The sequence below is a fragment of the Delphinus delphis genome, chromosome 2, assembly GCF_949987515.2.
Source record: "Delphinus delphis chromosome 2, mDelDel1.2, whole genome shotgun sequence".
NCBI lineage: Eukaryota > Metazoa > Chordata > Mammalia > Artiodactyla > Delphinidae > Delphinus > Delphinus delphis.
The window spans coordinates 8,858,380-8,872,101 of record NC_082684.1 but is presented as its reverse complement, the minus strand read 5'-3'; the positions used below and the strand labels follow the sequence as shown (position 1 = coordinate 8,872,101).

Genomic DNA, 13,722 nt, shown 5'->3' with positions numbered 1-13,722 from the left:
TGTACTCTATTGCTAGTGGCTCAGGTTTCACCTTGTAACTCTATTAATTTTGATCCTGATAACCTTTGTAACATTTTCAACTGTTGTGCTTTTAAAAGGGTTACATTTGAACACTTATTTTAGCATTGTTTTGTTAATATGCTCTTGAAGAACAATTCCTGGAAACTTAAATGGATCAAGCCCTATTCACCATCTCTGAACTGGAGCACATTTTAATTATGGGTTGAAAGTTTTTGAAATAAAGCAGATTACAGTTCAGATTATTTGGTTTTAGAGTAGTGTTTGTGATAGAAGGTAAAAGTTTTATATTTTTTATTTGCCTCTTTATTAACATTACTGATTTTACAAAGTAAATTTTTATTTAATTTGACATTAGTCTCAGAAAATTTAAAAGAAATATTATCATTAAACTTTTGATAATTTAATGTTCTGTTTTTTTTTTCTTTACTCCTATTAATCAGGTTGCAGGGTAACCGATGAAATTTTACATCTAGTACCAAACATTGACAACTTCAGGTTAACCCTGAGAGCTATCAAACTGTGGGCCAAACGTGAGTTCCGAATTTGTTGGCTAGCTTATTAAAAATGTTTAAGCTTTTGTTCAACACTAACTTTTCTTTTTGCTTTTCCCTTATCAACAGGCCACAACATCTATTCCAATATATTAGGTTTCCTCGGTGGTGTTTCCTGGGCTATGCTAGTAGCAAGAACTTGCCAGCTTTATCCAAATGCAATAGCATCAACTCTTGTACATAAATTTTTCTTGGTATTTTCTAAATGGTATGTGTTTAGATTATATTAAAATAAAATTGATTGTAGACACTGAAGTTTAGTCTTATTTCTATGACATTTCTGCAGCTGGTCTCAGATTCAAATTTTAGTTCATGATGTAGCAGTATAGGTAGCCTTGGGGAGATCATGTTGTGTATAAAATGGCAAACCTAAATTCCATTCCTTTTCCCTAGCTTTCCCGGGATAGCAAGGCAGGTGCTGTTTGTACTTCCATGCGTAAACTTACTCTCTAAATAAACTGAATTTTAGCTATGATGTCTGCTAAAATCCAATGAGTTGGTAGGTTGGGATATCAGTTACTTTGGGTAAAGCTTTATATATACCACCTCTTTTAATTTACTCTTTGAATTCTTCTAGATCTATAGACCATTAATTTCCTGTGGTGGTTTTTTGCTTTCAGCTGCCCATTTATCTTTGGTAGAATGTTAAGGATGTAAATGTATATAAAGCGTTTAAGGATAACTGTAAGTGCTTGGAAAGCAATTGAGCATCCCTTTGAGATTAGTCATTAACCCAGGAGAGATTTTTTTTAATGCTCTCCTTCATTTCAGCCTGGTCACATTTGTCAACCATTATTTCTTTTAAGTAATATAAAAGATTGCTATTTCACATTAGTTGCTTTGGCCCAAAAGGTTAGAGTTCTTGGTTTTTAATCAAATTGATCTGAAAGATTTGTCTTCCCTATTTGTGCCAACCTCTGTACCTCCTCCCTCTGAAAAAAGAGTTTTAGTTATTTTATAAGAATTAGAGTTATTGGAGACAGTTTATAATTTAGAACTGTGCCACGCTTTTCAATACACATTCTGTAATTCTGGATTTGATAGCCCTTAATTATATATAACCAGGTTTGATGAGAAAAATGTCAGAATTTCTCTTAATGCTACACATACATGGCAAATAATATATTTAAGAAGCTAACCTTGATACTAAAGATGGCAAATGTTTTCCAGTTTTTAATCTCTTCTATAAAGGACTGAAGTAGCTAACTCACAAAACATATCTTGAAAACAGTGTGTTCACATCATTACACATATTCACATTAATAACCTTTGTCATGAGATAGAGAAAAATTTTCCTAATCAATTTTTATAATTATTCATGCTCCTTTGCCTATAATGAATTAAAGACAGGATCTTTGTCTTTTCAAGGGAGATTTTATCCTGTTCAAGTTTGCAGTGAACACATCAGATGTCTCGGAATAGTACTTTTAAATTTGAATAGTGCTTTATCAGTTCTTCTCTGCGAGGCAGAGAAGATATTTGACTTCAGTCTGAGAAAGCTACCAAATGGTTTAAGTTACTTTCATAGAGGAAATGTAATTCAAGTAGTCTAACGTCGACAGAAAGGAATAAAGGAATAAAAGATTATATATACCAAGAGTGCAAAATGAATGAAGAAGGATCACATTCACAAATGCTGTATGTTTAACAAAATACGTGTAGATGGTAATATCCAATAGTCTTATCAAGTGCTACAATCTTTTTAAACAGGGAATGGCCAAATCCAGTCCTATTGAAACAGCCTGAAGAATGCAATCTTAATTTGCCTGTATGGGACCCAAGGGTTAGTGTATTATTTTTTCCCCTACAAATTCACACTGTGCAATAACAAGTAAAAATCATCTGCATAAACTTCAGGGAGACTTCCCATCCTGTTACGTATGAGTGGACATGTTCGTATTACACTTTCTTTTTAATCTCAACTATAATTTTCCTCTGATGTGAGAAGCATAATTATGTACCCTGTAAACTACATTTAATTGTACATAGTTTATAATATCAAGATCACTAATTTTAATTTATTCTATATAGAACTACCTTGTAAGTCAAAGTTGTGTGGGCATTTGTGCTTAAAAGAAAAAATAAAAGGATACTAAAAATCCCTGTATTTTTTTTTGTTTGATCTAAATATTCTGTTAAAATTGGGTTATTGTAGGAAAACTGTTGCTTAATGTTTAACCGTGGCAGATAACTTCTAAGCAATATCACTTTAATTACTGTGATGTAATTGTAAAAATTGGTTTGGTTAATTCAGATTACAAAAGCATGGTTGGGCTGAAGAGGAGCTTCCATTCTGCTTCTTTGGAAGTTACGACCTTTACTGCTTACTCAGTTTAAATGTTTTACATGCACTTTATTAATTGATAAAATAAATTTAGGTTTGAATAAGGCTTTCTAGGTTTATAAAATTCTGTTTTTCTACATTAATTTGCTATTTTATTACAACATCAAAAATTTTGTCAGTTTTAAGCTTTGTTAATGACATCAAGCTGTGAATTTTTAAGTTTTCCGAACCTCAAGACATTTAATTTTGGAGGGATGTGAATTTACAGTTTCCTCTGTGGAAATATGCCACTTTTATCATTAGTATACAGATTAAAATTAATAGTTATTAATCATTTCATTATACCTTAAAATGATACCAACATGGATAAAGTAGTTTTACCATGTGTTAATAAGCTTCTACTCCTGATAAATTAAGGGTATATTAAAAACTAAGTTTAAAATTCGTTTTACACAGAACATACTATGACATTTCTCAAAAGTATAATTGTGTGTACATCCCTATTTCTGTTGTAGAAAAAAGAAAAACTAAACATCAGTAGATGCCCAATTAGAACCTTTTTTTGCTTGACAGGCACACTATTTCTAGTAAGATTGCCAAAACAGTCATGCCCAAATGATTGAAACAAAACATTAGACCAAATCACAGATTCTGTAAAGAATTCCTGTAAAAACAGTGTCTCTCTACATGGTTTTTCTTTCTCAACTCCAGCTGTGAAATGAAATAAAATTTAATCATTGGTTCAGTTTAACAAGGGGTAAAAAGTCCAAGTATCTGTTGCATATGTACTTGAAGAAACTGATTGGCTGTTGTTGTATGTAGGTAAACCCCAGTGATAGGTACCATCTTATGCCTATAATTACACCAGCATACCCACAACAGAACTCCACGTACAATGTGTCCGTTTCAACACGGATGGTCATGGTTGAGGAGTTTAAACAAGGTAAGTGTTTATCCTTATGCTCTCCTTTATACACAAAGGATTTACATACCATTGTACACCCCGTAGTCGGGTATTCAATTAAATTGGAGAAAGCATTCACCGAAGTGGATTTTGGTGTTTATTTATTGATTACAGATTATATTTGAAAATTAACTTGGAAAACTCAGTTTAATTTCTTTTAAGCAATTTATATTTGATTATATATTGGAAGATTAACCAAAATTGAAAATTGTATCCTTAGCTGGGCCTTTATGGTTTAGTTCCATACTATTGCCATGTGAAATTTTAAATGATGTCATAGTTTCTCTCTAGTGGGTGACATGAGAGGCTTTTAGCAGGCAGTATACTTGAAAAGAGCTTTGAGCAGGATTTTGACCAAACTGCCTACTGTTTTGGAATAACCTCTAAACTTCTGAATCCCAGTAGTACTGCTAATTTGAAGGAGTAGCTATTGCTAAATGGTCTTTAAGGGGAGTAGCTAGAACTGGATTGTTTAATTTGACACAAGTCAAGGAAGTAGAATCAGCTGTATGACTGCCAGCGTCAAACTCAGAAGTGTGAAGTTCTTTTCTGTAGTCTGCAGGGGCTCTTCATGGGAAGATGTCGCTGTCCTTCTATGGGAAACTTGTTTTTTAGAAAGGCAGGAAGCAAAGCTTATGGGAAAGTTTTCTTTCTTGGGTAACGCCAGTGCTTCAGTTTTAGGAGAGAGTCATTCTATGAGCATGGCATTTTAGAGTAATGGCAATTTGCCAGAAAACTGGATCTGAAAGGAGCCCTCCAGGTTTTTTGAAAAGAGTGTATGTAAGAATCTGTATGCTCTAGAGTCATAGACTAAACTTGCTATGTTAAAATTATGATTTTAGGAATATAGTGAATGCATGTGGTATATTTAAGATCTTTAAAATTACAGATTCTTAGACTGAAGCATGCAAACATTTTAATATGTTTTTAATTTAGGTCTTGCTATCACAGATGAAATTTTGCTGAGTAAGGCAGAGTGGTCCAAACTTTTTGAAGCTCCAAACTTCTTTCAAAAGTACAAGTATGTATTTTAAGGCATGTCGGACATGTTGCTCTCTTAAGTAATGGTTTAATGGTAGCATACGTGACATCTCTTTTTGCTAGACTAATGTAGTCTTGAATTTTCCTTTAAACATCTTCTATACAAGTTTTCTTCCTGTCACAAAGGGCATACTGTTTTTAGTAAACCCCTTATTATTTCTTTATCAAGGTAAAGTGTAGTCCATACAGTTTTGCTGCCTGATGTAACCGAATTTCTACACTTGTAGCAACATCAGTTCTGAAGGCTTGTTAGTCATCCCCAAAACTCTAACTCTGTATACCTTGGCAAAGGAGTGAACTGTTAAAATCTGTAGTTAATGGTGTCTGTTAAGTAACCATTTTCAGCCAGTTCTGGAAACTTATTTATCATTAAGATTCTCTATAACATAGGCAAAGCTAATAAAATGTCAGTGTATGTAGTCAGTAAAATGTTTTCAGTAGTTACAGCACATGATTGGCCTACCATTTCCCCCTAATGTTAATAAATCCCCTTCAAATATTTCTACAGATAATTTTCATGGAATCTCAGTGGGTGTAATATTTTTTTACTAATGGTTTTAGTATAATGGTTTAATACCGTAGTACAGGTTAATAGCCTGATTGTGTTGGTTTTGATGAAAACTGTAAGTTATAATAAATCTTACTTTTAAAAAAATGGACTTGCACTTTTATTTGCCCTGAGCTGAAAACTTGCCAAAGTCCCACTTAAAAAAATTTTTTTTCTTTAATGCTTGAAATTTTCCTGACCATTTGATCTTGTGTTGGATTGTGTTTTGTAATAATCTAAGCAAGATTGCTCTATGCTATTTCCCCAATTAAAAACAAGAATGATGACCTTCATGATGTCTCTGTGTTTTGTTTCTGTATCTTTTGCATGAAAAAGCAATAATGGAGCCAGCTTAATTGTTGTGTTCTGGGAGCACTGCATTGTCAGTAAAAATTTAAATAGCATAACATTGAATGTTCTTGTTTATTACTTATTCCCCATAAGTTGTGCTTTTCCATTTGGCAGATAATTTTCCATTGTTTTTTATTTTAACCACTGTTGAGGAAGTACCTTTGAACTTTTAAACTAATAAATACATATTCTGATGCTTTAAAAACTACATCATGAAAGAGTACATGATTACTTGTAAGGAGAATAAAGAAATTGGTCTCATAGAAAAGTGCCAGCATCTCTTAATCCCCGAGAATCCAAGAGGAAGCTAGATAATTTTTCCTGTCTCACTTTCTTGTAGGAGTAAGAGGTGGGTAGAATGAAGTTCTTCTAAGTACCCACTTAACTGGTTTCTTTCACTTTAAGAAAGACTAGTGTTGAAATTGAAGAAACCTTGATAATGTCATCTATTTGAATCAATTTGTATTAACTAGAACTTGGAAGTTTTTTTTTTTTTTTTGAAGCTTGCTTAAATCTTTCTTTTGAAACTTTTAGGCTGTCCTTCAGTCTATGCCAAATAGTACATATAAGGTCTTCAGTTGACTGATGAAAAGATTTATAGATTACTGTCTTTACTGAATTCTCTTGAAACAATCAAATTATTTTAGGTTATTAAAAACAACTTTAAACATAATTAGATATGAGGATGTAGCAACAAATAGAGGAAATTATATCAGGAAAATTTAAATTTCAGCTGTGACTCCTGCGAAAAAGGATTTGAAAACGTGACAACAATGAGCTAATTTTACCTATACCAAATTCTACTTATGTTTTTAACTTATTTCAAAAATTTTTCCTGTTAAAGAATTAGTGATTGCTATCATTATACTCAAGTATTCCCAGATTTGAATTTTTCTTTTAACATATGAATTACCCCAAAGATTAGCTGTACAACTGAACTGAAATCCTTAGTTTTGCCTTGAGTCAGAGTTGGCTAAGCTTATTTCAAGTATATCCTGAAAGTATTGTGTTTGTTATGTGAAATATTTTAAGTCATATAGTATACCTGCCTGCCTTTCTTGGAAGGGAAGAATCCGTGAAGGAAATTTCAGTTGTCTTAGAAAGCAGACCATGTTTCAGAAGATATCAGTGTTCTTGTGAAGAAGGGAGAACACTGCCTTGTGAAATTTTATAGTTCTAAGAAAATATTTTTCATGTTTTACCTTTAATATATTCAAGCTCACATAAGTAAGTAACCAGAAGTAAAATAAATCATTATTGACGTAGGAAATGCGAATACTTATTTCAGATGTTCCATTTCCTTAGGAAACGAGGAAGCAAAGGTATTAGGGAAAAAAGCCAAATGTTCTCAGGAATAGGATTAATAATTTATAATTTCAAGGAGTATGTATGTATAGAATAATTTAACCTCATAATGTTTTAAAGGCTTTAAAAATAGTGAACTGTAATTCTTGGACCTGAGTTACTTGAAGATGGAATTGCAAGGATTTTTGTCTAAGATAATTAGATTTTCGGTGCACATATCTGAGCTGTTACCTACCCAGGGAAAAATATTAATGTGATGAAATGGCCAGGAAACCTACTTACAAAATGCTTTTTTGGAGTAAATATTTGTGAGGTAATAATAGCAACTAAATTAAGTGTTTTTAGAAGCTTTTAAAGAGGTTTTAATTCAACTGTGGTACATTTTTATAGTTAAATTTTTTTTATTGGAAACTGATAATCTTTAAATTTTGGGGAAAGTTAATCATTATTTAATTGGCTTCAGTGTTTCATGAAGGCATTTGAGTACCTGAAGCATGATAGTGGCACTGTAAAGTAGGGGATGGCGTTTTTTGGAGCAGCAACAAAATAGTCTAAATTTAGACCTATTTCTGCTTGGTCTCTGTGCTCTGATAGGTAACTTAAGAATTAATGACAGGTTATTTCTATTAAACATGATTACTGTATTTTGTCTCATTTCACATTTGCTTAAATTTGGCTGAGTGAAGGACATTTGACTTCACATACATACTTGCTAAACTGTTTAAAACTTTGAGCTTTATTTAAACAGGTGCCTTTATCATAAACGATGTGCAGAGTAGACACCCCCCCCTTTCCACTGGATTTCAGTAAGAACCAAAGTTGAACTCTAAGCTTTAAAACTTTAAACTTTGAATTACCAACAAGATTATGTTCAGATGGATTTTATATTTTGCATAAGTAGAGAACATTATATATCATTTAAGTTTTTGTTCAAGACTCAGGTGGTCATTAAGAGTATCCATTTCTCTAAAAGAGTGATTTAGAGACTTGAGTTTTGTCCTCATATTAGGTGAACCCAGACAGCTTTGCTGTTTTGAGTTTTTGTGTGCATGCCTGCTTTTTATACTTTGTCTTATCCTCTTATAAGTTGTTATACTTTAGTCAGAGTTTTTTCTCCATCCCCTCTCCGCCCCCCCCTTTTAAAATCTGTTGTCCATTTTCAAACTCCCAGGGAACTGGAAATCAGGTTACTGAGCTTATTAGGATTTTGTTTGATTTGTAAGAGAGTTTAGGGCCCCAAGAGCGTTTTCTGTATATGTAAAATGCATGAGCTTTTAGTGCTTTTATTAACTTTTATTTATTTGGGCTGTGTTTGTTCTGTATATTTGGTTTGCTCTAAATAATTGCTGAACAGATTAAACTGGTAAAGGAAACGAAGTATTGGTTGGTCTGTATGGATTTGGACTGCACATTTACTTTTCTGTCTACGTGTTTTCATATTTATGTATATTACCTCTGTTACCTTAAGTTTATAAATACTTGAAGTTAATTTAAAATTCTTAGTCATAATTCTGACTTTTCCACCTACTATCAGTTTGCTTTTTGAGGTAAAGTTTCTGGTGAGAAGTTTGATTTCTATCACTTCTAAAATGGATTTTGTAGAAAAGTATGTTGGATTGGACTTTTTTTTTTTTAGTCTTACGAAATTCTTCAGTTGTAAATAGTTTGTTTCAAAGAGATTTAAAATAGTCAGTCATGATGGTGTTTTTCTGAAATGAAAACTTGATTTTGCTCTAATTTGAATGGAATTGGATTCTGCATAGAAATCACATTTCTTTGTTGCTCTCACATTAATGATGTCTGCATCTTTGTTATAGAAATTCATACTGTTGCTTGAAAAAAATCATGAGGCCTAACTTAAGTATTCAGTTTAATTTTTGCTACCTTTGAATTAAAAAGCATGATGTGTTTGATACTATTTTTTAAGTTACTGATGTGTGTATATTTAGTGACCCTGTTTTTGTGGCTAAAGCCTTGGTGCTTTATTTCCATCAAAGCAATTTTGCTTTAATAGGTTATATTTTAGTGAGGTAGCTCTTTATAGAAAAAGCACTCCACCAGAATCATTGAACCAAGTTACCAGTTGATATTTAGTCATCGTTTTTGAATTAAGCTTCTTTTTGGGTAATTATTCATAAAATTACTATCTTTTTCAGAAGAATTAAACTTGCCAGTAGTTAGAAACTTGTGGAATTTAGCATTTATGATTTTATGTGCAAACTGAGATTGCAGTTCTCTCTTGCTAAATTGATCTGTAACTGTCAAAAAGCTTATTACATTATGGTGTTAATATCCAGCACAAAGCACTTAAATGAAATAAATAGCATGTTGTCTTTATCTTCAAAGGCATTATATTGTACTTCTAGCAAGTGCACCAACTGAAAAACAACGCCTAGAATGGTGAGTATAAGATTAGATTTTACAAAACAAAAAACAACAAAAACAAAACTTCAGAATGAATCAGATAGCCACAGCACACAGTAGGAGGTGGAAGTCCTTAAAACAGCACATTTGGTTTTGTTCATAAATGGAGCTTTACTACTTGTAATGGAAGTGTAGGAATTTGGAGATCCATATGTACAATTGTTTTTATTTGCTTTATAGAGATCCATGTATTATTTCTTAACTGTATATTTAAAGTGCTTTGTTTTAGTTTACTGATTTTTTTCTTTAAATATTTGTGGGGTTGTCTTTTGTAACCTTCCTGGCTTGAAATGTGGCTTGATTCTCTTCTTCCAGCAGTTTTCACTTCATTTTTGGGGTAGAACATAAGGCTTTCATTTTATCTATGGGAGTTTAGACAGTTGAACTGCCCTTATATGTGTGTTTTATGATCTTCATATTACAGCTTTACACAAACATACTTGATTTTCTGCATTTTATTTTATTTTTAAAATTAACCAGAATTTTCATTAATAATGAGTGACATTTGTTCAGGGTGGGCTTGGTGGAATCAAAAATCCGAATCCTGGTTGGAAGTTTGGAGAAGAATGAATTTATTACACTGGCTCATGTGAATCCCCAGTCATTTCCAGCACCCAAAGAAAATCCTGACAAGTAAGCAGTCCTCTAATTTAATCCAGTTTCCTCATCCCCTTTTCAACTTTTGCTCATGGAAGTTTTATAGGCAATTTTTATTAACTCAAGTTACTATTCTGTTGATTACATATGGGTCAGACCAAGTTGAAATTTATGGTTTAGGGTTTCCTGATCAGAAACACTGAAGAGAAACACTGTTTTTTTGCAAAAAATCACCCCTGAAATAAGTTGTAATGATGAGGTGCCTATTAACTAATTTGAGTTCAGATTCTGTAGGTCTGCACTTTAGCATTTCTGAACACACGTCCCCTTTTTTGTAGAGTGGTTTTCAGGATAGCTGCTATATCAAACATCGATCTTTGCTTTTTATCTTAATTTTTTGAAAAAGAAAACATGCTTTGATATGACCTTGCAAAAATTTGATTTGTGATAGGTTCTGGAACATTGAGAAGATATGTTATTAAAAGCTGCCTTGCCTTATTCTTTTAAGGATCTTTTTGTAGGTCAATTTCTGGTTTGATTGTTGCTGTGTTATTACCTATATGAAATTCTACTTTGCCTATAACCACTTGGTTTTATTTAGAGGGTGAGGGGAGTTTTAATAGTGAGCTTTTTCAAAAAAATGCAGTAGCATTAAAGATTGAACAATATTAGTGAATGGATCATTTAAGATTGTGCTGTAATAGAATAGCTATTTCTCTGATTCTACAGATTATTTCCTTTTGCATTCATGTAAAAGAGTTGGCATTTGAGCTTTTTATAAATTTTTTTGTTGCTGCGATCTTAATTATTAAAAGACTGATCCATTCAGTAGATATATCATTAAATGTTGAAAAGTAGCTGAATCACCCATTATTATTATGCTGTGGTCAGATTTCTGTACATGTGGCCTTTTCATTTGAGTTTAAAAGTTTAAGGAATGTATGTTAAGGTCTAGTTAAATTTTTATATCTACACTACTTTTCTTTGTTTCAAATTTTTGTAAAACATGTCATTCATTAGTATGAACATAATTTTTCTTTGCAGTGCCTTTGGTACTTAGGATTATCATTAAGAATATTGGCTGTCAGTACATAGATAATGAAGAGTATATTTGTCCTAGGACTCCAGTTTTTTATATAGCAATAGGAATATAGAGGGCAGGTATGGAGGAGGAATTTGAGTTTTGATGCAGTTTGGTTTAGAACTTAGTTTGTTTATATATTTGTCTTCTGAGTATTTCCATGTATCTCAGGTTGTCAACCACATTGATAACTGTTTTCATGAAATCCTGATAAACTATAGTAATACGCTTCTTATTTTACAGGGAAGAATTTCGCACGATGTGGGTGATTGGGTTAGTGTTTAAAAAAACAGAAAACTCTGAAAATCTCAGTGTTGATCTCACCTACGATATTCAGTCTTTCACAGATACAGGTATATCTCTACTTAGATAATCAAAACATGTACTTGCATATTTGAATTTGTCTTCATGTGTACCATAGTGGAATTTGCAATAACTGTTAAAATTACTTGGGAATATTTTACAATGATCATCAAAATTACCTTAATATTTTTGGATTAGTTATTAGTTTCAGTCATGTCTAATATATAAATGATTTTTTTCCTCTTATGGTAGACCTAAAGTTAAATGGTTGAACCACTTTAATTTGCCCACGATTACTTATGAAATCAGAAACCACCTGAATATTTGATTGTCTTAAAAGACTGAATCTGTGTCTGATTGCCTTAATAATCTTGAACCTTAGAAATTTGTGAAGCTAAACTTCTGGTGACATGAGAAAATTTATCCTCTATGTCATTTATAGACTCAAATGTTAATTCATGGGTGGGAAATACAATGATGAAGGCTTCATTTTGGATTGACCTGTACCCTGAGATACAAGGTAGTATGTTTTAACTAAAGACCAGATGGTGGATATAGTTGACAGAAGCTAAGACTCTATGTAGATACGCAAATTTTCAAGGGAATGGTGAATGTACTTAGCGACAATGATGAATGTGCGTCTTCTTTAGGGACTAATTATTTTTTCTTTCGTACATCTCTCCTTTCCATTTAAAAAAATTTTAGTGTGTGTTTTTCTCACCTGTCCACAATAAGGAGTCTTCACCTAAGGACATTCAGACGTAACAGTAAAAGTTTTTTTACCTCCTTGGAGAAGGAGAGACAAAAATCGGTACATTTTTTTTAAAATGTCAGTATCATACACTAAATGTAAAGGAGAAATAAAAGGAAAAGAATGTATTTCAGTATGTAAATGCTTAGGTACAGTGACTAGAAGACATACCTAAGTAGGTAATTGCAGCCATATGTAGAATCACTAGCAGTGTGGTAGCTGAATTCCTATGATACAGGTGTTACCTGTTGTGATTCAGAGACCATCAGCAGCATTGCCATTGGTGACATGAATTTTCCTAGAAAATTCAGCTTAAAAATACTTTGTTTTTATGTAAAATTGAGTTGAGTTCTTATTCAAATAATTGATAAAGTAGGTTTTTCATCTTTAGGAATGTAAGTAGGACGTGGTACAGCGCATTGCAAAGAACTGTCCACGTTCAAGGATATTTAGTGTCCCTATCATGTAGTAGCCCTTAACCATTATGACAACAAAAGCACTTACACAGATTTTATAGGATGTGATTTGGAGTGTGAAAACTCCACTTGCTGAACACCAGAGTAGCGGTTTTTTCCAAAGTAAAAATTCTGATGTCAACTTAAACTATTTATGAACTAACAAATCATGTAGAGATATTTAGACTAGAAAATTTGTTTTGGACATTATACCTAATTGAACTGCTTATCAAAGATTGTGCTAATGAACCATCAAGATTTTAAAGCAACTTTCAGATATTTGGGGAAGGAAATATTTAGTTGCCCTGTATCTTGAAACATTTTAATGGAATACTTTGTGGGATTTTCTAATAAAACATATTTAACATGTTGAAAACTCAAAGTTCTTACTCCCGGTCTCCTCTAGCTTCTCTTCAAATCTTCTTGATCTCAGGCAGTGACAGCTGTGTCCTTGTAGTTGCTCAAGCTAGAAGTCTTGCAGTCTTCCTTGAATCCTGTTTTCCCCATACTTGGTATTAATCTATTAAAAAATCCTCCTGTCCCTACTTTCAGAGTATGTTGAGATTTCTGCTACCAATTGCTGTTTATACCCCTAGTCCAAGCCACTTATCACTGGTCTTTTGGATTACTGTCATTTAGTTTTCTTGTTCTGCCTTCAGCTGTTCTTAGTCAGCATCCAAAATGACATTAAGCCAAATCATGTCTCACCTGCTTAAAACCTATAATGGCTACCCATCTCACTCTGGATCAGTCCAGATCTTTACTGTGGTTTGCAAGCCTTTATGGGATCTAGTCGTCTTATTATGTCTCTGACCTCATTTCTTATATTGATAATAAGAAATATATAGACATATATAAAACTTAATAAGTTCAGAATCCTTTATCCATATGTCTTGAGGCCAGTAAGGTAACAAAGTTAGTAAATAATATTCCCAGTGGGGTCTGGAGTGACATTTGGTAGTCAAAGGCCGTAACATTTCTGTAAGATATTTACATAAGGTATAGGTAGAGAGATTAAATAGCTACAAATAGTTCAAATCAGGGTTT

At 32.6% G+C, this 13,722-nt stretch overlaps 1 protein-coding gene across 3 annotated transcripts in view; it reads left to right on the top strand.

Moving 5' to 3' along the window:
• PAPOLA (poly(A) polymerase alpha) overlaps positions 1-13,722 on the top strand; it is a 57,463-nt gene that overhangs the window by 26,129 nt on the left and 17,612 nt on the right. For all 3 annotated transcript variants that reach the window (XM_060003955.1, XM_060003956.1, XM_060003954.1), the window contains exons 8-15: positions 462-551; positions 642-780; positions 2,283-2,355; positions 3,679-3,799; positions 4,757-4,841; positions 9,411-9,464; positions 10,002-10,121; positions 11,410-11,519. In XM_060003955.1, coding sequence (XP_059859938.1) covers positions 462-551; positions 642-780; positions 2,283-2,355; positions 3,679-3,799; positions 4,757-4,841; positions 9,411-9,464; positions 10,002-10,121; positions 11,410-11,519 — 792 coding nt within the window. The remainder of the gene's footprint in view (positions 1-461; positions 552-641; positions 781-2,282; positions 2,356-3,678; positions 3,800-4,756; positions 4,842-9,410; positions 9,465-10,001; positions 10,122-11,409; positions 11,520-13,722) is intronic.